Source organism: Hypanus sabinus, chromosome 7 (genome assembly GCF_030144855.1).
Source record: "Hypanus sabinus isolate sHypSab1 chromosome 7, sHypSab1.hap1, whole genome shotgun sequence".
Classification (NCBI taxonomy): Eukaryota; Metazoa; Chordata; class Chondrichthyes; order Myliobatiformes; family Dasyatidae; genus Hypanus; species Hypanus sabinus.
This window is the reverse complement of record NC_082712.1, coordinates 159116902-159142427: the sequence shown is the minus strand read 5'-3', so window position 1 is coordinate 159142427 and position 25526 is coordinate 159116902. Positions and strand designations below refer to the sequence as shown.

At 41.3% G+C, this 25526-nt stretch overlaps 1 protein-coding gene across 1 annotated transcript; it reads right to left on the bottom strand.

Annotated features, from left to right (window-relative positions):
• Positions 1 to 388: 388 nt before the first annotated feature.
• fshb (follicle stimulating hormone subunit beta) lies at positions 389 to 25229 on the bottom strand. Its single transcript, XM_059976381.1, has 3 exons — positions 25132 to 25229; positions 1351 to 1540; positions 389 to 661 (listed from the first exon to the last, which is right to left on the bottom strand). Exons 1-3 carry the CDS (start codon positions 25227 to 25229, stop codon positions 389 to 391), a joined length of 561 nt encoding a protein of 186 aa, XP_059832364.1.
• Positions 25230 to 25526: the final 297 nt, after the last annotated feature.

Below are 25526 nucleotides of genomic sequence, written 5' to 3'. Positions count from 1 at the left end.
TATGAAATGCATTAGCAGCTTCGAATACCTATAACTGACATCTACTAAACATAAGTAAAATAAAGCCAATGGAATTTAGTTGCCAAAATAGTGACTTTATTTGCCAGTGCACATAACTTGCATTGTAGTTTATTGTGTGCTGTCTGTAGAAAACCACTTGACCAGATTAACAAATGGTGCTGGCCATCTAGCATGCTGCTTTAAGAGTTATCTTTTATATATTCCTTAAATTAAAATATTTTTAAAAAATTACTAAAACATGAAAACACATCACATGATCCCTAATTTAATAGTTACATATATGTAAAAATGATAATATTCTTTGAGGTCTCATTGAGTTTCTCCAAAGTCAGGTTTGAATGTCAGGCACGTGAATCACATGTTCTTTTCAACTGGACGGGTTGGAAGTGAGGTACACATCGTTACTGTCCTTTCCCCGTTGCTGTGTTAAGGAACAGTGTGCTGGCTCCAGTGCTGAAACTGTACAGTCAGTGGTTTCAGTGTCACACATTCCACATTGACAGCTGATTGCAACAGGATAAGTGAAATACGGGTCGACATTGGGAGGACAGTTTGGAATGGTTATGGTTTCATAGACAATTTCTTTATAACTGCAGATTTCTTGATAGACAAAAAGCAAAGAGTGCTTGCAGACTGGATCCTAAACAAAAAAATATATAACATTTCGATTAAAAAGGAAATAAAGGCACATTTCTAAATTAAACCCCATATAGACACAAACACACTATGTTTTTTGATTATGATTACTTACATTATCAAGAGCATTTTATAGGCTATGCTGCCATATTATTCAATAAATACTTCAGCCACTCTATTGAGCAATTTTGTGTACTAGGTTGAAATGGTAATTTTACAATATCTCAGTGTCAGTGAATGGAATTCTGTATCTGAAATTAACATTTTTACATTAATATTACATTAACTGAACATTTTTAACATAGCAACCAGGATAAATTTCAATACACTTCAGTTTTATAACTATGTGCCCATGAGAAGTATACTTTTTTATGAATGCATAAATAAATCAGAAAATATTTTGGATATGATCTGGGCAGACATGAAGTTAAAAAAAATGAAAAGCAACATATAATTAATTTTGACATTGGAAAATCTTCATTCTTTTGGATCAGATAAGCCTACTGAGTTTCATTTTAAGGATTTTGGTATTTCCATGTACCATCAGTATAATCTCTGCTTTTTTTCTAATTAACTTAAAACTTTCCCTTACTCTTGTAGAAGAATTTGAGATTGCTTCTATTGTATCACAGCCTATTGTGTATTAAACTCACATCACAGAAATCCTGTAGCCAGTGATGTGGATTTTCTCACCTTAGTAAAACAATAACCAGAGCACCAAGTTACGTTAACTGTGCTGCAGTATCCACACTCCTCCTTTTCCACTGCTATTGTAACATTCGTCAACTGGCATCTGTTCTGACACTTCACCGACATCCAGTACAGCAACAGGAAAAATATGTGAATTGTAATGATCTTGGTCACCATAATTTGGAGCATGAAACTAATCAGAAACAAATAAAATTATTTAATTAACACACATTATTACATCAATCAACCATCTTTACATTATTAAACCTCACAGCTTTAGGTTGGACTGTGCAAGATAAATCATACTTTGAAAGTGGATTACAGCTGAAATACTTTCATTCAAGTTTAACATGAAAGCTATTTATATGACACTTAAATTGTCACAAGTCACTTATGTCCAATATACAGTAAATAAAATTGCACACATATTGTAATCTTGTATAAATATAACAATCACTAATTTATTATTTTCTCAACAATATACTAAGATTATACTAAACATGCTTTTTCATTCATATTTTGCTGGTTCTTCTATATAAAAGAATAAAAATTTAAATGCAGATAGTCACTTTCCCAAGCCTGAAACACTGAAATATATCTTAAAGAACAATTAACATTACTGAGCATGCTGCCAAAGAAAAGTAGAAAATGAGGAAACCTTTGTATGTGCACACAATGTAGTTTTCTTGGAGCTACGGTCATCAGTAATGCTACAGATACGTGCAGGCTGTGTTTCCCTTTATACTGCATCAATGCTATCACCTCAGAATCAAAGGATTTAGGGTTTTACTTCAGCCAATCGTTCCCATTATTTGGCTCCTCCATTTCCTCACTGGTGGTAACTGGAGCTCTGAGATTGCAGCAATGATTCACATCAGTCAAAACATAAACAATCTATTTTTGAAAAGCTGGTTATAATGAGCTATTAAGATGAAGGGAGGAAGGGAAAAAGACATTTTTCTGAAGACAATACAAACATATTCATCATCTATATTGTGACAAATGTTAAATATATCATTTAGTGTTTACAGCTTAAGTTGCCAGTGAATTCAGTTTTTGCACCTGGAAGAAGTCATCATTTTAATGTATTTGGCTGAGATGGCTAATAACTTGGAACAAATTGGCTTTTACTGGCTAAGACAAATAATAGAATGCTGCCTGTTGATCAAAACATAAATTTGGACTGAGTGTAAGACTTATTGAACAAATATTGCTTTATATGCTCACCTGAAACAAGAAGTGCCAAGTGCTGGACTATAAGACACGGGAGCAGAATTAGGCCATTCAGCCCATCTAGTCTGCTCCACTATTCCATCATGGCTGACTTGTTATACCTCTTGATCCCATCCTCCATCATCCTTTGATAAACTAATCAAATCCCCAATGACTTGACCTCCACAGCCTCTGTGGCAATGAATTACCCAAGTTCACTATCCTCTAAAAATTCAAAAACTAAAATGTCAGCAGTTCCAAAGTATCCCCCACCCCCCTTTGTTCAGGTCTTAGCTCAACCACCTCTCACAGGTGTTATAGCCAGTAGTCTTTTTGGGTAAGTTTCTATTATGTTTGGACAACGTGATGGAGCAAGGTTTGCTCATTTCGCCTTGCAACATTGCTCAAGCTGCTCCGGGTTAGTTGGGGAACCCCAGTGGAGAGCAATCTTGAGGTCTTGCCAGGTTGGGCGAAACAAGGACATCAGCTATCATCATTGAAGCTACTCCATTGTTATTCTGGCAGTGTGCTTTGGGTTGTTGTCCTGCTGTAAATTGAATTTCCTCTCCAGTTTAATCTTTTTGGCAAAGGCTAGCAAGTTTTTTACCTCGGATCTCTCTGTAAAGCATTCAGCTTCCCATTAATCCTGACCAGATTTCCTGCCTCTGCTTCTGTTGCTGAGAAGTATCCCTATAGCATGATGCTACCTCATCATACTTTATGGTAGGGATGGTGTTACCTGGCTGATGCATAGTATCAGATTTACTGCACATGTACCACTTAGGGTTGAGGCCAAGGAGTTCCACTTTAGTTTCCTCCAACCACGAGATCTTCTCCCACATCTTTACCAAATCTTCTAAGTGTGCTTTGCAAAGTCTTAACGGGCAAGGTTATGCTTTTTTTAAACCAGGGTTTCTTCCTTGCCACTCTTCCAAAAATACCTTTTTTGTGTAATGCCTTGGAGATTGTGGAGCCATGAACTTCATCTCCATTTGCAGCTCGCTGAGAGTGACTGTTGGTGTCACTTCTCTTACAAGTGCCATTCTTCTCCAGCAACCAGGTTTGGAGGGGTGGCCTGGCTCAGACAGTGTGACTGTGGTTTCATATTTTTTCCGCTTTTTCATGATGAACTGCAGTGCACTTTGTGCTATGCTCAGAGCCTTTGAGTTGGTCTTGTACACTTCTCCAGATCTATGTTTCTCTATTTTTTATTTCCATGACTTGTCTTGAATGCACTTTTGTCTTCAGCTGGGTCTGTTCTGTTGAAAATCTACCAAACTGTACGACCTTACAGAGAAAGAGAGTATGTATTCAGGTGGCCACCTAATTTTCTACATCAACAAATTAGGTGAGTTGGTAAGGTAATATACAGTATTGCACCTGAAGAAAGTTACAAAGGAAATGAATACGTTATCAACTTCAAATTTTTGCTTTTTAATTTTTTGGTAAATTGTTGACAGGTTTTGGAGTGTTTTCTTTGATTTGACATGCTGGGCAATGTTTTGTAGACTAGCTCAAAAATCCCACTTCAATATTTTTTAAATTTAGAAAATGAGGTAGTAAAATATGAAAATAGTTGTGGGGGCTGAATACTTTTTCAAGGCAGTATAGAATGCCATTTCAAGTTAAGTCAAAATAAAATAAGGGAAACACAAGAGACTGCAGATGCTGGAATGTGGAGTAACACACAATTTACTAGATGAACTCAGGTAGCATCTATGAAGGGAAATGGACAGTCAGCATTTCGCATCAGAATGTTAAAAGGGGCTCAGCCATTTTGGAACTTATCAATGAATCGTAAAAGGTTGGTTTGCAGGTGTAACAGGTTATCAAGAAAGCAAATGGAATTTTAGCCTTCATTGTGAGAGGGACTGAATTTAAGAGCAGGGAAGTTTTGCTGCAACAGGAAAGGTTACTGGTGAGGCCACACCTGGAGTACTGCATGCAATCCTGATCTCTTTACTTGAGAAATTTTTTTAAAAACTTGTATTGGAGGCAGAGCACAGGAAGTGTGCCAGTTTGATTCCGGAGATGGAGTTAGCCTATGAAGAGAGATTGAGTCGTCTGAGACTATGCTCACTGGAATTCAGAAGGTCTGAGGGGACCTTATAGGCACATATTAAATTTATGAAAGGGATCAATAACATTAAGGCAGGAAAGTTGTTTCCACTGGTAGGTGGGACTTGAACTAAGGACATAACCTGAAGATTCAGGGAAGCAGATTTAGGATGCAGACAAGTAGGAACTGCTTTTCTCAAAGAGTAGTATTCTCTGCCCAGGAATCTAGAGAGGCCACCTCGTTAAATATACGTCAGACACAGCTAGGTAGGTTTTTGCATTGTAGGGAAATTCAAGGTTATGGAAAAAGGCAGGAAGGCGGAGCTGAGTCCACGCCATATCAGCCATGATCTTCCTGAATGATGGATCAGACTTGATGGATTGAATGGCCTACTCCTACTCTTGTTTCTTATGGTCAAATGTTGTCATTATTGGAAGTAAATTGGAAAACATGTGCCTTTGAGTAAATTGCTAAGTCTTTGAGCTATGTCAAGGACTTATTTGAAGAGGCAACCATGAGAGGATGTGAGGGTAGTGCTGTGGCTGTTGTCTATATGGCAAAGTTTTAAGCTGTGCATGGGGGAGTTGAAGAGCTTCTCCCAGGTCCACAGCACTCCCTCGTGAAGGTGCTTGATTGTGCCCCTCCCCAATAATATTTTCTTTTAGTGTTCTCTCCTCCCTCTGAGAGGGAGATAGGAATTTACCAGTAGGATACAAATTTGAGAATAGACCCCATGGGTGGCATGGTAGAGTAGCATTTAGTGCAATGTTTTGCAGTGCCAGCTATAAGATCAGGGTTCGAGTCCTGCCACTGACTGTAAGGAGTTTGTATGTTCTCTCCATGACAGTAAGGATTTCCTCCAGGAGCTCTGGTTTCCTCCCACATTCCAAAGTCATACGTATTAGGGTCAGTGAGTTGTGGGCCTGCGATGCTGCACCAGAAGCGTGGCGACTCTTGCCCAGCACCATCCTTGTGCTTTGACTGAACAGAAGCAATGCATTTTGCTGTCTGTTTCAATGTACATATGACAATTAAAGATAATTGTTATCCTTCTCTTTAACAATCTGCCGCTGCCAATTCAACATGCCAACTTTCCAAGTCCGGATCAGATTCACATCCTTTACAGGCCAGCTTCTAATGCTGTCTGTAGCACCAGTCCACAGGGGACAACAGACACAAACCAATTTGTTCCTGAACCTAATCAGGTATTAACACTGTTACGTATGATACACAATTGATGGTTTTGTTCTAGCAGCAGTCTAATGTAAAGGCATAAATTACTTAAAATATAATAGTGCAATAATAATAAATAATGAGGTAATGTTCATGGACCATTCAGATATCTGATGGTGGATGGGAAGTGGCCATTTCTGAATTGTTGTGTGTGCCTTTTCGCTCTTTTATCTTTGCCCCAATGGTAGCAATGTGAAGGGGCATGTCTGGGATGACAGGAGTCCTCTGTGATGAACATTACCTTCTTGAGGCACCACCTCTTGAAGATGTCCCTGGTGATTGTGTTTATGATGGAACTGGATCAATCTATAACCCTCTGCAGACTCTTGTGATCTTGTGCGTTGGAGCCTTCATATCAGGTGATGAAGGAACCAGTCCAAATGCTCTCTATTATTCATCTATAGACATTTGCAAGTCTTTGGTGACAAAGCAAATCTCTTCAAATGCCTAACAAAGTAGAGCTGCTGGTGAGCCTTCTTTCTGATTATATCATATGTTGGCTCCAGGACAGATCCTTTGAGATGTTGACACACAGGAACCTAAAGGTACTCATCCTTTCCACTGCTGAATCCTCAATGGGAACTGGTTTATGTCCTTCTGACTTCTCTTTCCTGAAATCTAAAATCATTTCCTTGATGTTGCTGACATTGAGTTACAACAGCAATACCACTCAACCAGCCGATTTATCTCACTGTACAACTCCTTGTCAAGATTTTACCTTGAACAGTGGTGACTCCTGCAAATTTATATTTCGCTTTTGATTTGTGCTTAGCCACACAGTCATGTATGTAGAGATTGTAGAGTAGTGGGCTAAGTATACATTCTTGAAGTGTCCATTGTCAGTGAGGAGGAGATGTTACAATCAATCGGTACTGACTATAGTCACCAAATGAGGAAGTCAAGGATCCAGTTGCAGGGGAAGGTACAGAGGCTCAGGTTTTGAAGCTTGGTGATTAATACTGAATGGATGATGGCATTGAGAAGCAAACTGTAATCAATAACTCTTAGCCCAATGCATGTTTTGCTGTTTTCTAGGTGCACAAAAGCAGAAGTGGAGAGCCAGTGAGATTGCCTCCACTATAGGCCTGGTGCAGTGGCCAGCAATTTGCTGCAGATCAGGATTGTTGATTTTGCAAGGGTTCAGAATCAGGTTTATTATCATTGGTGTATGTCATGAAATTTGCCGTTATGAGGCAGCTGTACATTGCAATACATAATAAAAAACTATAAGGTACAGTAAGAAGTATATATTGTGCAAAAATAAAATAGTGAGGTAATGTTCATGGGTTCAAAGTCCATTCAGAAATCAGTTGGCAGAGAGGAAGCTGTTGTAAGTCATTGTATGTGTGCCTTCAGGCTTCTGTACCTGATGGTCACAATGGAACCCATCACAACGGGTCACAATCACCCATCACAATGGGTGATGGGAATCCCTAATGATAGATGCTGCCTTTCTGAGAGATCACTTTTTGAAGATGCTTGGCTGTTAACTTTAGCTGTCAGCATCCTCTCAAAGTGTTTCATTATGGCAGATGTGAGTGGTACCAATTTACTAATTTAGCTTAAACATAAGGAAATTATGGGTTGAGATCAAGCTGCCAAGCTGATTATTATACAGAGAAATAATAAGTAGTGATTTTTCAGTACTGCTTTGTGAATTGAGCTATTTATAGGTTTACAAGTTCTTCCAGTATCATCAAGGGAGTTAATGATGCAGGAATCCTTTCATAGATTTGTATATCCTTATCTGTTAAGTTGCTTCTGAGGAAGATGAAGTGATATTTTACATATACTTTGGGATAGATGTTAAATCTCTTCACTTGCTGATAAGTGGTTTCATGCATTAAGTCACAGCAGCAAGGAAAACGTTAATCTTCACAGCTGCCTCACCTACAGGAAATGGATACAGATAAACCTTGAAAAGATTTCACCTTAATTTACTCAACTGCATAAGTTGAATGTTTTCCTAGTCAATATCACAAATGATATCGGAGTCAGAATCAGGTTTAGTATCACAGGCAAAGGTTGTGAAATTTGTTAACTCAGTGGCAGCAGTTAGATGTAATTCATGATAATATAGAAAATAATAAATAAATTGCAATGTAATTTATATTATATATAAAATTTATACATACTGCTATATATATATATAAAGTAGTTAAATTAAAAATTGTGAAGAAACAAAGAAAAAAAAGAGTTAGTTAATGGGTTCCATGTTCATTTAGAAACTGGATGGCAGAGGGGAAGAACCTGTCCCTGAGTCATTGAGTGTGGCTTTCAGGCTCTGTACTGCCTTCCTGATGGAAACAATGAGAAGAGGCACAACCTGGGTGATGGGTGTCCTTAAGGATGGACGTCTTCAAAGGCACCGCTCCTTGAAACACACACAAAATGCTGGTGGAACACAGCAGGCCAGGCAGCATCTATAGAGGGCATCTATAAGACCTTGTGGGTCCCAGTTATGCCTGCCTTTTTGTTGGCTTTGTGGAACACTCCATGTTCCAAGTCTATATGGGTATCCATGCCCCCCTTTTCCTTTGCTACATCGATGACTGCATTGGCGCTGCCTCCTGCACGCATGCTGAGTTCATTGACTTCATTAACTTTGCCTCCAACTTCCACCCTGCCCTCAAATTTACCTGGTCCATTTCTGACACCTCCCTCCCCTTTCTTGATCTTTCTGTCTCCATCTCTGGAGACAGCTTATCTACTGATGTCTACTATAAGCCTACAGACTCTCACAGCTACCTGGACTATTCCTTTTCCCACCCTGTCTCTTGCAAAAATGCTATCCCCTTCTCACAAATCCTCCATCTCCACCGCCTCTGCTCTCAGGATGAGGCTTTTCATTCCAGGACGAAGGAGATGTCTTCCTTTTTTAAACAAAGGGGCTTCCCTTCCACCATCAACTCTGCTCTCAAACGCATCTCTCCCATTTCCTGCAAATCTGCCCTCACCGCATCCACCCACCACCCCACTCGGGATAGGGTTCCTCTTGTCCTCACCTACCACCCCACCAGCCTCCAGATCCAACGTATAATTCTCCGTAACTTCCGCCACCTCCAACGGGATCCCACTACCAAGCACATGTTTCCCTCCTCCCCCCTTTCTGTTTTCCGCAGGGATTGCTCCCTACGCGACTCCCTTGTCCACTCGTCCCCCCCAATCCCTTCCCACCGATCTCCCTCCTGGCACGTATCATTGTAAGCAGAACAAGTGCTACACCTGCCCTTACATTTCCCCCCTCACCACCATTCAGGGCCCCAGACAGTCCTTCCAGGTGAGGCAAAACTTCACCTGTGAGTCGGCTGGTGTGGTATACTGCGTCCAGTACTCCCGGTGTGTCCTTTTATATATTGGTAAGACCTGACGCAGACTGGGAGACCGTTTCGCTGAACACCTACGCTCGGAACGCCAGAGAAAGCAGGATCTCCCAGTGGCCACACATTTTAATTCCACGTCCCATTCCCATTCTGATATGTCCATCCATGGCCTCCTCTACTGTCAAGATGAAGCTACACTCAGGTTGGAGGAACAACACCTTATATACCGGCTGGGTAGCCTCCAACCTGATGGCATGAACATTGACTTCTCTAACTTCCATTAATGCCCATCCGCCCCTTCTTACCCCATCCCTGATATATTTAGCTTTTTCCCCCTCCTTTTTTCTCTCTCTCTCTCTGCCCATCACTGTGCCTGTTCTCCATCTCCCTCTGGTGCTCCCCTCCCCCTTTCTTTCTCCCGAGGCCTCCCATCCCATGATCCTTTCCCTTCTCCGGCTCTGTGTCCCTTTTGCCAATCACCTTTCCGGCTCTCAGCTTCACCCCACCCTCTCCAGTCTCCTCCTATCATTTCGTATTTTCCCCTCCCCCTCCTGCTTTCAAACCTCTTACTATCTTTTCTTTCAGTTAGTCCTGACGAAGGGTCTCGGCCCGAAACGTCAACAGTGCTTCTCCTTATAGATGCTGCCTGGCCTGCTGCGTTCCACCAGCATTTCATGTGTGTTGCTTGAATTTCCAGCATATGCGGATTTCCTCGTGACTGCCCCTTGAAGATGGCTTCGAAGCCACAGAGGGTAGTGCTGATGACAGTGCTGACTAATTTTACAACTTTCTGTAGCTCATTACGGTCCTGTGCAGTAGCCCCCCCCCCACCCCCAATACCAAATAGCGATACACGTTTAGCATTGCATTATGCAGTTCTTAAACTTACATCTTCCATTTCGAGACCCAAAATGCTTCTAAATGAATGTTTCCACAAAGTGCGGCTTGTGGCAGCAAGTGAGAGGCAAATGAGAAAAGGTACAATTGCAGTGGGAGAACAGAGATAAAGACTTATATCCCTTTAAATTCAGACAATAAAATAGCCTTGAACTAAAAACACTTAAAACAGGTGGCAGCAGATCAGAATAAATAAAGCAACATACTACGGATCAACCTGAATTTCATTTAATTTTCTAGTTGCTTAGCAATTAAGATGCTTCCTGCCAGGATCTATATTAACCGCTGAAATATGCTGGTTCAATCCATTAAATAGCTTTGTTATCAATTGCCCTTGGATCAAGGATTTACAAAGTTCACACAAGATATATTTGGCATAGATCCACTGCAGCACTTAGAAAATAAAATCTAAATATGAAATTTAAGACTATTTGCATAAACAGTTCTTGACTAAGTGACACTAATGCAATCTGAATCTGGGTTTAATGGTCTGTGGATCTGTCCAAGGTGGGTGCTTCAAGGCAAATAAGGATATTCTGTCTAAAGAACCGGAGTGGTACCTAGTGCATCAACAGCTTGTGCTAAGACCATAAGACCATAGATAAAGGAGTAGAATTTGGCCATTTGGCCCATTGAGTCTGCTCCTTGATGTCATCCACATCCAATTTTCCTCTCAGCCCCAATCTCCTGCCTTCCCTCTGTATCCCTTCATGCCCTGACCAATCAAGAATCCATCAACCACTGCCTTAAATATACATAAAAACTTCCCCTCCACAGCTGCTTGTGGCAACGAGCTGCCCAGATTCACCATTCTCTGGCTAAAGAATAATTTATTTAAAACAGAATGGGAGCAATGTGATTTGTGGGTCAAACTGAGACACGAAAGAAAAGAACTGGAATCTAGAACACTCATCCGGAGCGGAAGGTGCAGGGAGTGTCTCACAGCATTGGGATGCATTGTCAAGACTCAGAAGGCCAGGGATGAAGTGCTGATCAGCGAACAAATATACTGGGCTCAATAGTCATCATGGGCATGCTGCATCCTAGGGCCTGTTTTTGTGTTGTGGATTCTATTACAAATCGGACAAGGCTCAACAAAAGCTAGGTTTTAAGAAGTTCTCATAAGGGTGAGACAGAGCAACAGAGTTCTGGTGGGATTGGATTGGAAAGGCCTAGATAGTGTGGATGTGGAAAGGATGTTGTGATTAATGTGAGAGTCTAGGACCAGAGGGGTATGGCTTCAGAATGGAAGGACACCATTTTAGAATGGAGATGAAGAGAAAATTTGTTTGACAGAGGGTGGTGAATCTGTGGAATTCATTGCCACCGGCAGCTGTAGAGCCCAAGTCATTGGGTATTTTTAAATTGGAGTTTGATAGGTTTTCAATTAATAAGGCTGTCTAAAGTTACGGGGTAAAGGCAGTAGAATAGGGATTGGGGTGAGAAGTAAATAAGCCATAACAACGTAATAAAACAAACCAATGGAAAGAGAAAAAAAAATGGAGGGTGCATAAGAGGCCAGTTTTCAAAGGTGTAGGGTTGAGAATGATGCTTGTGATAGGAAGCAGTGGAAAACAGGAATTTAAGCACATTTGTAAACTGAAATTTAAATTTAAGATTTATTTAAACCGGTAAAAATAGAAATAATAAATTAAAAATACAGGCTTTTGAACTTTAGGTAAGGTTTACCTTCCACTGGGTGTAAGATGAGAGCTGAGCTAGAAGAGCACTGGAAATGTTAGAGATAGAGTGAGAGAGATTAGCTTTATTTGTTACACTTAGTTTGAAAATTAGAGCAGAGTACGCCATTTCCGTCCTTTATGATATGCTGGGGGCAGTCCGTAAGTGTTCCCACTCCTCTGGTGCCAACACAGCATGCCCACAACTCACTAACCCTAACCGTATGTCATTGGAATGTGGGAAAATAAAGGAGGCAGCTGGAAGGAACCCGTGCGCTCATGGGGAGAATGTACAAACTCGGCACGGGCAGCAGTGGGAATCATACCCTGATCAGTGATCGCTGGCGCTGTCAAGCGATTGCTCAAACCGCTGTGCTTCCATGTTGCCGACGTCTGAAAGTAAGACGATCATGACTTTATGGTCCAAGATGGATGCTGAAATGGATTGAGGTGGTCTTTGTAGTGCAGGAGAAAGAGACCCAGAAGCTGTAACTTAGGGTGAAGAAAAGTGCTGAGGATAGGTACAGTCTGCTTGTTCCAATGGCCAGGAAAGGCCTAGAATAAAATTTCAAAACACTGCTTTTTCCGGTACTACGCAATAAAAAAAAAGGTTTTCTCTGAGTATATTATGTTTTTTTTTGTAATTTACAGGTGTTGGCATGCTAATCAGGAAAGTTGACTAAATGCTTCCTGGTATGAGGCACTGGAAAAACAGGTGTGGTTTGTGTAATAGTTCCTTTTGGAGCATTGCAGAGATTTCACACTTGTCTGCTTTAATTAGAGTACCAGAATTGGCTCCCTTTTGCAAAGATACCTGCAAAATATTAACAATGGCAAAAGTTAAGCCAAACCACAAAGCATTATAGATAATGATTAAAAAATATAAAGCTTAATTTGGAGGTTGAGCCTGTGGTGAGGAAAGCAAATCCAATGTTAAATTCCTTTCAAGAGCACTAGAATATAAAAGCAAAGATGTAATGTTGAGACTTTATAAAGCACTGGTGAGGCCTCATTTTGAGTGTTGTGAGCAGTTTTGGGCCTCTTATCTTAGAAAGGATGTGCTGAAAGTGGAGAGGTTCAAGAGAATTATTCAAGGTTTGAATGGGTTGCAGTATCAAGAGTGTTTGATACCTCTGGGCTTGTATTCACTGGAATTCAGAAGAATGAGGGGTGACCTCATTGAAACCTATCAAATACTGAAAGTCCTTGATAGTGCATGTGAAGATGCTGTTTTCTATGGGTGGGAGGGTCTAAGACTAGAGGACACAGCCTCAGAATAGAGGGCTATCCTTTTAGAACAGAGGTGAGAAGGAATTTCTTTAGCCAGAGCATGGTTAATCTGTAGAATAGTTGGCATAGGTAGCTGTGGAGGCCAAGTCTTTATGTATATGGCTAGCACAAGAGGGCATAGTTTTAAGGTGCTTGGAAGTAGGTACAGAGGAGATGTGAGGGGTAAGTTTTTTATGCAGAGAGTGGTGAGTGCATGGAATGGGCTGCTGGCGGTGGTGGTGGAGGTGGAAATGATAGGGTCTTTTAAGAGACTCCTGCATAGATACATGGAGCTTAGAAAAATAGAGGGCTATGGGTAAGTCTAGGTAGTTCTAAGGTAAGGACAGCTTTGTGGGCCGAAGGGCCTGTATTCTGCTGTAGGTTGTCTACGTTCTATATCTAAGGCAGAGGTTGATAGATGTTTGATTGGTCTTGGCATGAAGGGTTACGGGGAGAAAACAGGAAAATTGCATCAAGCATGATGAAATGGCGGAGCAGACTCGACGGGTCAAAAGCTCCTATGGCTGTGGTCTTATGGTATAAAAGGCTGAAGGGTAACCTCATAGAGGTTTGTAAAATTATGATGGTTAGAGATAAGGTGATAAGCAACAGCCATTTTCCCAGGGTTAGGGGATTCAAAAAAACAGAGGTCAATAGGAGGGCAAAGATTTAAAAGGAACATGATGGGCAATATTTTCACACAGAGATTGGTGGAAATAAGGAGCAAGCTTAAAGAGGAAGTGGTACAGGTGGCTACAGTTATATCATTTGGAATGTTTTTGGACCAGTACCTGAGATGTTTTAAAGCAGGGGTTCCCAATCTGGGGTCCATGAACCCCTCAGTTAATGGTAAGGCTCCATGACATCAAAAACTTCAGAAACCCCTGTTTTAGAGGGCTATGGGCAAAACAGTGGCAAATAGGACTAACTCTAGCAACATGGTTGGCATGGATGAGTTTTTACGTTTGTAGGGGTGATTTTGGAGACTGTGGGAGAGTTAGGGGTCAGCTGGTTTTAGGGACTAAAATATGGGAGAATTAGAGGTCAGGCCAGAGTCTAGGTATTTACTGATGCCTACTCAATCTACTAGTCTTTGGAGTGTTGCTGGATTGGAGATCCATGCAAGCAAGAAGCACAATTGTCAGTGGTCCCCTAGGTACATGAGTCAATGAGACCAGAAAGCCTAATGTCCAGGGTCCTCTCATCGGCAAGTCTGAAGCTCAAGGCCTAGTGTTCAAGGTCATTATCCAGGATCATCATTGGTGAGTCCTGGGTTCGATACCCGAAGGTTAACTTGGATAGGTCTCCGGGATCAGATGAGATGTACCCCAGGCTACTGTGGGAGTTGAGGGAGGAGATTGCTGAGCCTTTGGCAATGATCCTTGCATCATCAATAGGGACGGGGGAAGTTCCGGAGGATTGGAAGGTTGCAGATTATGTTCCCTTATTTTAGAAATGGAGTAAAGATAGCCCAGGAAATTATAGACCAGTGACTCCTACTTCAGTGTTTGGTAAGTTGATGGAAAAGATCCTGAGAGGCAATATTTATGAACATTTGGAGAGGCATAATATGATTAGGAATAGTCAGCATGGCTTTGTTAAAGGCAGGTCAGGCCTTACGAGCCTGATTGAATTTTTTGAGGATGTGACTAAACATGTTGATGAAGGCAGAGCAGTAGATGCAGTGTATATGGATTTCAGCAAGGCATTTGATAAGGTACCCCATGAAAGGCTTATTGAGAAAATAAGGAGGCAGGGGATTCTAGGGGACCTTGCTTTGTGGATCCAGAATTGACTTGCCCAAAGAAGGCAAAGAGTGGTTGTAGACGGGTCATATTCTGCATGGAGGTCGGTGACCTCAGGGATCTGTTCTGAGACCTCTTCTCTTTGTGATTTTTATAAATGACCTGGATGAGTAAGTGGAAGGGATGGGTTAGTAAATTTGCTGATGACACAAAGGCTAGGGGTGTTGTGGAAAGTGTGGAGGGCTGTCGGTGGTTACAGCGGGACATTGATAGGATGCAAAACTGGGCGGAGAAGTGGCAGATGGAGTTCAACCCAAATAAGTGTGAGGGTGGTTCATTTTGGTAGGTCAATATGATGGTAGAATATAGTTTTAATGGTAGACTCTTGGCAGTGTGGAGGATCAGATGGATCTTGGGATCTGAGTCCATAGGACACTCAAAGCTGCTACGCAGGTTGACTCTGTGGTTAAGAAGGCATACAATGCATTGGCCTTCATCAACTGTGGGATTGAGTTTAAGAGCCAAGAAGTAATGTTACATCTACAAATTTGCTGACTATACAACTACTGTTGGTAGAATCTCAGGTGGTGACGAGAGGGTGTACAGGAGTGAGATATGCCAACTAGTGGAATGGCGCCGCAGCAACAACCTGGCACTCAACGTCAGTAAGACAAAAGAGCTGATTGTGGACTTCAGGAAGAGTAAGATGAAGGAACACATACCAATCCTCATGGAGGGATCAGGAGTGGAGAGAGTGAGCAGCTTCAAGTTCCTGGGTGTCAAGATCTTTGAGGATCTAACCTGCTCCCAACATATTGATGTAGTCATAAAGAAGGCAAGACAATGGCTATATTTTATTAGGAGCTTTAAGAGTTTTGGCATGTCAACAAATACACTCAAAAACTTCTACAGTTGTACCATGGAGAGCATTCTGTCTGGTTTGAATGGGCTACTACACAGGACCAAAAGAAGCTGCAGCAGGTTGTAAATCTAGTCAGCTCCATCCTGGACACTAACCTACAAAGTATCCAGGATATCTTTAGGAAGCGGTGTCTCAGAAAGGAAGTGTCCATTATTAAGGACCTCCAGCACCCAGGGCATGTACTTTTCTCACTGTTACCATCAGGTAGGAGGTACAGAAGCCTGAAGGCACACACTCAGCGATTCAGGAGCAGCTTCTTCCCCTCTGCCATCCGATTCCTGAATGGACGTTGAAGATTTGGAGACTACCTCACTTTTTTAATATACAGTATTTCAGTTTTGGCACATTTAAAAAAAATCTATTATATGCATGTAATTGATTTACTTGTTTATTTATTATTATGTTTTATTTTATTTATATGTTTTTTGTCTTTCTGCTAGATTATGTATTCCATCGAACTGCTGCTGCTAAGTTAACAAATTTCATGTCACATGCCGGTGATAATTAACCTGATTCTGATTCTGATTCTGATATAGGACCCTGGTCAGACCCCACTTAGAGTACTGTGCGCATTGCTGATCACCTCACTACAGGAAGGATATGGAATCTATAGAAAGGGTGCAGAGGAGATTTACAAGGATGTTGTCTGGATTGGGCTGCATGCGTTATGAGAATAGGTTAAGTGAACTCGGCCTTTTCTGCTTAGAGTGGTGGAGGATGAGAGGGAACCTGATAGAGGTGTATAAGATGATGAGAGGCATTGATTGTGTGGATAGTCAGAGGCTTTTTCCCAGGGCTGAAATGGCTAACATGAGAGGGCACAGTTTTAAGGTGTTTGGAGATAGATAAAGAGGATGTGTTAGGGGTAAGTTTTTACACAGAGTGGTGAGTGCATGCAGTGGTGGTGGAGGCGGATACAATAGGTTTTTTAAGAGACTGCTATACAGGTACACGGAGATTAGAAAAATAGAGGGCTATGGGTTACTCTAGGTAATTTCTAAAGTAAGTACATGTTTGGTACCACATTGCCAAAGGGCTGAAGGGCCTGTATTGTACTGAAGGTTTTCTATGTTTCCATGTTAATCTGAAGTCAGGAAGTCTGCTGATGCCTGGATCTGTGAATCCGCTGAGGAAGTCAAAGCCCATTATATGTGGATCTATCAGTCCACTAGTGACAAATGATAGCCTGTCCCCGGGGTTTGAGGACTGGAGTGTGGGTGTGAGTGTGTGTGTGTGTGTGTGTGTGTGTGTGTGTGTGTGTTTGTGTGTGTGTGTGTGTGTGTGTGTGTGTGTGTGTGTGTGTGTGTGTGTGTATAGTGTCTGTGTATGTACATGCATGTCTTGCTTCTGTACTACTGCTGCAAAGCAACAAATTTTGTCACAAACATCAGTGATAATAGACCTGAGAAAAGGGTTTTGTTTTGTATTATGTTGCCAGGTTATTGTGTTGTTCTGCTGAGCATTGTGGACATGCTATGTTGGCACCAGAATTTGTAATGATACTTGCAGCACATCTTTAGGTTGTGTTGGTTGTTAACACAGCAACACATCTCACTGTGTTTCGATGTACATGTAATCAATAAATGAATCAGAATGCAAAACTCCATGACACCTAAATTTTTCCATTCCGTTCAATATGTTCCCTTTTGATGTGTATTCCCTTGCAAGATTGCATCTTATCAATGCATTACCGAACAGTTCCTCGGATTAAACTGCCACTCTCCTGCGGAAATGGTCAGATTGTCCATATCTTCATGCAGTCCAGATCATTGATCCTCACTAATGACCATGCCGCCTCTTTTCAACGTTTGCAGACTTTCTTATTGTGCTTCCTACACTTGACTCAAAGTTGTCCGTATATGTCATGGAAAACGAAAAGCTCAATACTGAACTTTGATAAGTTCTGTTGGTAATCATCAACTATAAAAACACCAAGCAACCATTACCATTTGTTTCCTGCAAGTTAGTCACTTTTCGATTTAATTTTAAACACAGAGTCCACAGATGCTGGAAATGCAGAGTCACACACAGAAATTCTGGAGGCATTCAGCATTTCAGATGTATCTATGCAAAGGACTAAACTGCCAATGTTTCATGCTGAGACTCTTCATCTTCACCTACCCATCACTTCCTTTCCTTCTGTTGCCCCTCCTCCTTCTCTTTCTTCTATGGTCCACTGTCCTCTCCTATCAGATTCCTCCTTCTTCAAACTTTTATCTCTTCACCAATCACTTCCCAGCTTCTTGCTTCATCTCCCCTCCACCACCCACCCACCTTCACACTCACCTGGTTTCACCCATCACTTCTTTGTTTCTACTCCTTCCCCTCCGTTAATCTTATTCTGACTTCCTACCTTTTCATAGCCTGAAATGTCGACTCTTTATTCCTTTCTATAGATGTTGCTTGATCTTCTGAGTTCCTCCAGTTTAACAAGATAAAATCCTATGGGATTACAGGAAAGATAGAGGAATGGCTGACAGGCAGGAGGCAGTGAGTGGAAATAAAGGGGCCTTTTCTGATTGGCTGCCAGTGACCATGACGTTCCTCAGGGGTCAGTATTGGTACCACTACTTTTCACATTATTTGCCAATGACTTGGATAATGGAATTGATTGCTTTGTGGTAAAGTTTGCAGATGATACCATTACGTACCCCGTAAATGGGTGTCTGACCAGCAGAGAAAGAAGAATCCGTTCGAGTCTGCTGGTACCAAACTAAAGGTGTTTATTAGTAAACTACACAATACAATATCAAAAATGCAAATATACATATAAAACAAGTTAGCAGTAATAAACCTGAAAGTGTAGGAATAATAATAATCAATAATAAACAAGCTCTATCGATGTCTAGGGGTAAATGAATTGTCATAGGAAAGTATAGAGTTCAGTTCAGATCATAAATGCTGAGGTGGTTATGGTTGTTGTGTTGAAATCATTGGAGAAAGAGAGAGAGAGAGAGAGAGAGAGAGTGAGCAAGATGTAATAGCAACACCTGCGGCAGGCAAACCTTTTGTGGCTTTCTTAAACCGTTGTGTTGTTGTGCCCATTCAGTTATGACCCCTCTGGTCTTCAGCTAGACCGTTCTTCTGTGGTGGACTCGTCACTCTGGCATGAGTGGACACACACACAAGTCCCCACCGGCCCTGCTGTAACACTGTGAGCTTTACTAACCGATCTCCTGGTTTGGTCTCTGAAGCCCCCACCTTTCTTTGGGTTCACAACACTCAGTCAGTGTCCACTGGTGTGTCTGAAGGGTGTCTCTCCAGACCTGTCTTTTATCCCCACTCACGGGGTCTCAGCTATCCATCAACTCTGAATGACTGTGTCCATCAAATCAGGCCACTCCTGCTATCTCCTGAGAAATGTTAACAAGCAAAGTAAAGTCCTTGTAGTGAAAGGTAAATAATCCAGGAAGAGTCAAAATACAGTAAATCAACAGTCTCTCCGCCCCTCTTATCTGTAGCAGATGTTCTTACCTGTGTTTCATCTCTCTCTCTCATGAGCAGCATAGCAACAGCAATAGTTCGTAGTTCTTGGGGGGGGGGGCAGCTGAGAATGGTTAACTCTGCACCCCATTGACCATCAGGTCTGTTCATCACTGATTACAATATGAAGCTAGGTGCAGGGGTAGATAGTGCTGAGGAAGCAATGTGTTTGCAGCAGGACTTAGACAAATTGGAAGAATGGGCAAAAAAGTGGCAGATGGAATACAGTGTTAGGAAATGTATGATAATGCATTTTGGTAAAAGGAACAACAGTGCAAACTATTAACTAAATGGGGAGAAAATTCAAAATTCAGAGGTGCAGAAGGACTTGTGAGTCCTTGTGCAGGACTCCCAGAAGATTAATTCACAGCTTGAGCCTGTGGTAAACAAAGCAAATACCATGTTGACATTTATTTCAAGGGGAAACAAATATAAAAGCAAGGAGATAATGCTGAGACTGCACTTGGAGTATTGTCAACAGTTTTGGGCCCCATATCTCAGAAAGGATGTGTTGTCATTGGAGAGTGTCCAGAGGAGGACTATGAGGATGATTCCAGGACTGAAGGGGTTAACATATGATGATCATTTGGCAGTTTTGGGCCTGTATTCACTGGAATTCAGAAAAATGCAGGGGATCTCATTGAAACCTACCAAAATGTTGAAAAGGATAGATGTGGAAAGGATGGATGTGGAGAGGATGTTTCCTGTGGAGGGGGTGTCCAGAACTAGACAGCACAGCCTCAAAATTGAGGGGCGACCTTTGAAAACAGAGGTAAGGAGGAAATTTTTAGCCAGAGAGTAGTAAATCCGTTGAATACTCTGCCCCAGACTGCAGTGGAGGCCAAGTCCGTGTGTATATTTAAGGTGGAAGTTGATATTTTCCTGATCAGTCAAGGCATTAAAGGATATGGTGAGAAGGTCCGGGATCAGCCATGATGGAATGGCTGAGCAGACTCGATGGGCTGAATTGTCTAATTCTGATTCTGTGTCTTGCGTGTGAGTTACTTTGGATCTAATTTGTTCTGCTCCATTTGATTACGTGAATTTTAACCTTTGTGACCAGTCTGCTATGTGAGTTCATCACAAGATTCTTCCCAAAATTCACATAGACTACATCGTTCACATAGTCCTCCTTTGGACTCTCTCCAATGACAACACATTCTTTCTGAGATATGGGGCCCAAAACTGTTGACAATACTCCGAGTGCAGTCTCAGCATTATCTCCTTGCTTTTATATTTGTTTCCCCTTGAAATAAATTCCAACATGGTATTTGCTTTGTTTACCACAGGCTTATTACTTCCTCAAAATATTCAATCAGACAGAACCTTTCCTTAACATTACTGTGAACCTTGCCCGTTCGGTTTTCTACACATATTATTTGGTTGGCAGACCACAAACTCTATTTCTATTGCAGGGTTTCGATTCAAAATGTCAACAATCCCTTTGCTCCCACAGATTACTCGTTACAACCTCTGTGTGGATATTGGTATTAGCTTAGTATGGGTGGCAGGGTGGAGATACTTCTCTACTAAAGGAGGTGTAAGGCACGTCTTCCCTCTGCTAGCCTGCAGGTCACGCTTGGCAAGGTGTAGCAGCTCCGTATCCCCCAGTCAGCATTTCTGTTAAAAAAACAATTGCCAAGAACCATCATGGTCATGGAAAAACCACGACTGTCCACATGATACGATGCAGCACATACTGAGCAAATTAATTTAGTATTGTCTTTTGTACCAATAGACCGTGAAAAGCTTGTCTTGCATACTGATCACATAGATATACTGTGCGTCGAGGCAGAACAAGGTGAAATACCAATACCAATGCAAAAAATAAAGTGCAAGTGCAAGGCTGACCATGAGGTCAAAGGTCCAGCTTATCGTACAATATTCTGAAAATGCTGGGATAGAAGCTGGAGTTTCTATCTTCTGCCTGATGGGAGAGAAGGTAGAAGAGAGAATGTGCAGGGTGAGTGGACTGCTTTACTGAGGCAGCGAGAAGTATAAACAGAGTCAGTAGCTGCTTTCTGTGATGTGCTGAGCTGTGTCCACAACTCTCTGCATTTTCCTGTGATCAAGAGCAGAACAGTTATTGTATCAAGCTGCTCTCAGATAGAATATCTCTTTATAACCATATAACAATTACAGCATGGAAACAGGCCATCTCGGCCCTTCTAGTCTGCGCCGAAAATTAAGAAAAAATTTTCTGGTGTATTGATAAAAAATTGCTAAGAGTCAGTGGGGACTTGCCAAATTTTTCTAGCCATCCCTTACAAAACGTCCTGCAGAAGCATTATCAGAGGCAAACAGAACAATTCTAACATTACAAGTACTCAGTACTCTGTAATTGAATGTAGTAGAAGAACACCTCTAAAAGGTATGAACAGAACCATGCAGTCCTTGAACTCAGTGGGAAACATGTCTGTTTCAAGTGTATCATCGCCATCTGGTGGCAATAATACAAGCTGCATCAGGAAAAAATATTCCAGATGTTAAAAACGCATCCTGCTCAAGTTAAGCTCAAGTTTATTATCATCCATCTGTACATACATACAACCAAGCAAAAGAAGATTCCTCCAGAGCAACACACACAAAATGCTGGCGGAATTCAGCAGGCCTGGCAGCATCTATGGAACTGAGTAAACAGTCGATATTTTGGCCAAGACCATTCATCAGTTCCAAAATACACAGTACATAAAATAAAATATGACTACAAGTAAGTGAATATGATATTATTCAAAGTGCATGTGAAGTATGCCGCGCATGCAAATTGTAAACAGTATAGTAAACAGCTCGTTGTCCTAGTGACAAGACCTCGGTGGTGGCAGCACAGTCATTAGTCCCACAACCTGAAGAAAGAAGCTGTTACCAGTCTGGCAGTTCTAGTCCTGATACTCTTGTATCTCCTTCCTGATGGCAGAGGGTCAAAGAGATTGTAGGATGGGTGGTAGGCTTCAGGCCCCTTGTATAGAATACTCCTGGTAAATGTCACAAATAGGGGAGAAGGGAGGTTGTGGTGTTCTTCTCAACAGTTTTTACTAACATCTGTAGGATCTTGAAGTCCAAAGCCTTGCAACTCTGTAGCACACAATGATGCAGCCAGACAGAATACTCTCGATGGTTCTGTTGTAGAAAGTTGCAAAGACAGGGAGCCTGACTCAGTCTCCTCACAAAATGTAGATGCTGCTGTGCCTTCTTGACTCACGAGGAAGAGTTATAGGTCCAGGTTAGATTATCTGTTACCTTTCTTTCCCAATTATCATGATGTAGTTCTTCATTCTGAATCTTTAAGTCACTCCCTTTCTTAGAAGCTGCCTGATCTGCTGAGTGTTTCCTGCATTTTTCTGTCTTATTTCATCTGGTAATATAATTGCTGGGCAGTTATGTTACACACAATTTGCACACAATGTAACCATAAAAGTAAACATTTTTATTAATTGTTACCCTCCATTTAAATATTTCCTGATCACCTCAAGGCAATGAGAAGAAATAAAGTTATAATTTACTTGTATCAACAAAGTGACTTAATTTAAAACATTAATCTCCTTGTACAGATCTTATAAAATACTGGAAATAAATAGGACAAAATTGAAGCTTCTGCTAAAGTTCAGGATCAGTCTTGTAGTAATATAATCACCCATCAACACTACCAGAAAGAAGTAATAGTCAGAACAGATGGACATAATCAGCAGGTATGTGTGTGGATGTATCAGAAAGATGTTAGTGTCAATATTCAAGATCATTATTTATGATCATTAGCAAGTCCTAATGACACAGTTTTAAATAGAATTCAACAGAGCCAATACCTTTCGGGTGAGCCATAAAGTCAATGCCTGTTCTGCTCTCTAACGAGGGCATAAATGTTCCTATGGTGCCTGACAAAGAGGAGCAGGAGAATGAGCCCAGGACTCAATATGTATCCCCTGATCAACATTAAGAAAACAATCTAGTCATTATGTTCGCGCAGCTCCCTGTTTCATTTTCCAGATTAGAACAAAAACTACACTTCAGAGAAAGTGGCTGTAAACCGTAACTTGAAGTGGTGCCACGGCTGCCAGAATGTTTGTCTTATTTTAACTCTGCCTGAAGAAAGCTAGCCCAGTTCTTTAAGTTGCAGTTTATAGTGCATGTGCCTTTGTGATTTCTCATTGAAGTGCCGTGTATAGTATGCAGAATAGCAAGTGAACCACATGGAGAGTGCGTAACGGTACATCTGGTTGATTCAAATTTCCTCCTAGACTGCATATAACAATACATGATTGAATACATTATAAGCGTTATCACATCCATCTATGTATGATGCACCTCTGTCCCCTTAAGACCTAAAGACTTGAACTAGCTCAATGACATTTATGGATATATAAATATGACTGATTAACTAGCTTCAATGTCTCTTCAGTTTCCATTACTGCACCAGTGTTATCTGCACTGGTCTGGGCACTTAACAGATGATGTTGATATACCATCTATTTTTAGCCTCACTGAAGGTTTCACTTTTTTGTTGTTCTCAGTTATGTTTCGTGCCAAACTTTACTCAAATACTGTAGGGTTCACTTAAAGAACATACTCAAATTCACAAATTTGCTTATTGTGGGATATCTCGCAGTGAAATTAAATAGGCTACATCAAACTGTCTAAATCTCTCATTACTCTTAATTTAAGATAATTTTTGGAATTGTACATCTTCACAACCACATCAATATCCCTTTTCCTCATTCCCAATCTGCATGATGTTCATGGTACACATACCTCAAAATATCATCTGAACTTCTTCCCTTTATAACATGCATAGTATTTTTTCTTAGTTTCAACTGCTTTTCTGTGGACATTCTTTCCAGATTCCATTGAATCAGATCCAGACCCATTCTCATTATTTCTGCAGGTTGCATCCTGCAGTGAAGTGAGTGAGGTATCAACCCACAGTTCAGAAGAAATTCTGTGAAAAAACAGTGAAAATTGTAGATCTGGGTACAGGATTGGCCTACAGGGGAGATCTGGTTGTTTTCCAGTGTGGGAAGCTTACCTAACAAGTAATGGTAGAACCTCCAGATTCTAATAAAGACTGCCACTGTCTCCTTCTCCATCCAAATAAAGTTCATCTCACCTATCATAGTGCACAGACAATAGGTCTTCCCAGGTAATGCAGCTTACAATTATCTGTACTTTTATTTGAAGCCTCAGTTAAACTTCAGCATCAAATGATATTATGGTGTATTAAGAGAGAATTAACTAAGTTGTTTGGTTTCCCGTGCTCCTTTTCTACTTCAAAAGTTCATCTTTCTGTAGTTGACACAGTAATACCAGCATTGTTGGGAGGCTGAAACCAGGCACAGTATGAGAGCATACTGTGGTGAACTACATATACCTGTCTGGGCATGCTCCCCCCCGCTGACTGCTCCTGTGGCTCCTCCCACAGACCCCAGTATAAAGGCAATTGGAGACACAGCCCCGGCCTCAGTCTCCAGGATGCAGTGTGGTGGTCAATTGCTGCTTGTTCTTTCTTCCAGACAATAAAAGCCTATATCTCGCCTCACGTCTCAGAGAGTTATTGATGGTGCTTCACATACTTCAGAAAAATTAAAGTTCAGCAACATACTTGTGTACTCCATCCATAACAATGCCTTTAACTCTTCCTCAATTTATTGCTGGCTATTTGCTTCCACTTCAGGCCCAGATAAGCCTCTCCTTCCTACACAGAACTTAGTTTTCTGAAGCTTAACAAATATTCAAGAGGCCTCCTAAATAGCCTTCCTCAGGAGTATTTACAAGGCCTTTAGAGCATTTTGTTAAGCTTTAGAGATTTCCCTCCTCTGGTAATTGTGATGAAGATGACCATGACTTAGAGCAGCATGTTTCTTTTGCACTCTTGTGGAAAATATGTGCCTTTGTGTGTTCTTAATGCAGTAGTGCTCTATTGCTCCATGTCCCTGTCCATTCGGCCTTCATGTGGTTCTCACACTTCACTTACCATTTGCACCTGAGCTTGAGGTACATCGCCACCTCAGGCAACAGTTTGTTGCTGGTAACTGCCTCAGGTGGCAGATAAAGGGGCTGGTTCTCAGCCATTTTATTGCCCTATGACACATCACTGTAGGCAAAAGATGATTTCGTTATTTTATAGACAATAGACAATAGGTGCAGGAGTAGGCCATTTGGCTCTTCGAGCCAGCACCGCCATTCAATGTGATCATGGCTGATCATCCACAATCAGTACCCCATTCCTGCCTTCTCCCCATATACCTTGACTCCGCTATCTTTAAGAGCTCTGTCTAACTCTTTCTTGAAAGCATCTGGAGAATTGGCCTCCACTGCCTTCTGAAGCAGAGCATTCCATAGATCCACAACTCTCTGCGTGAAAAAGTT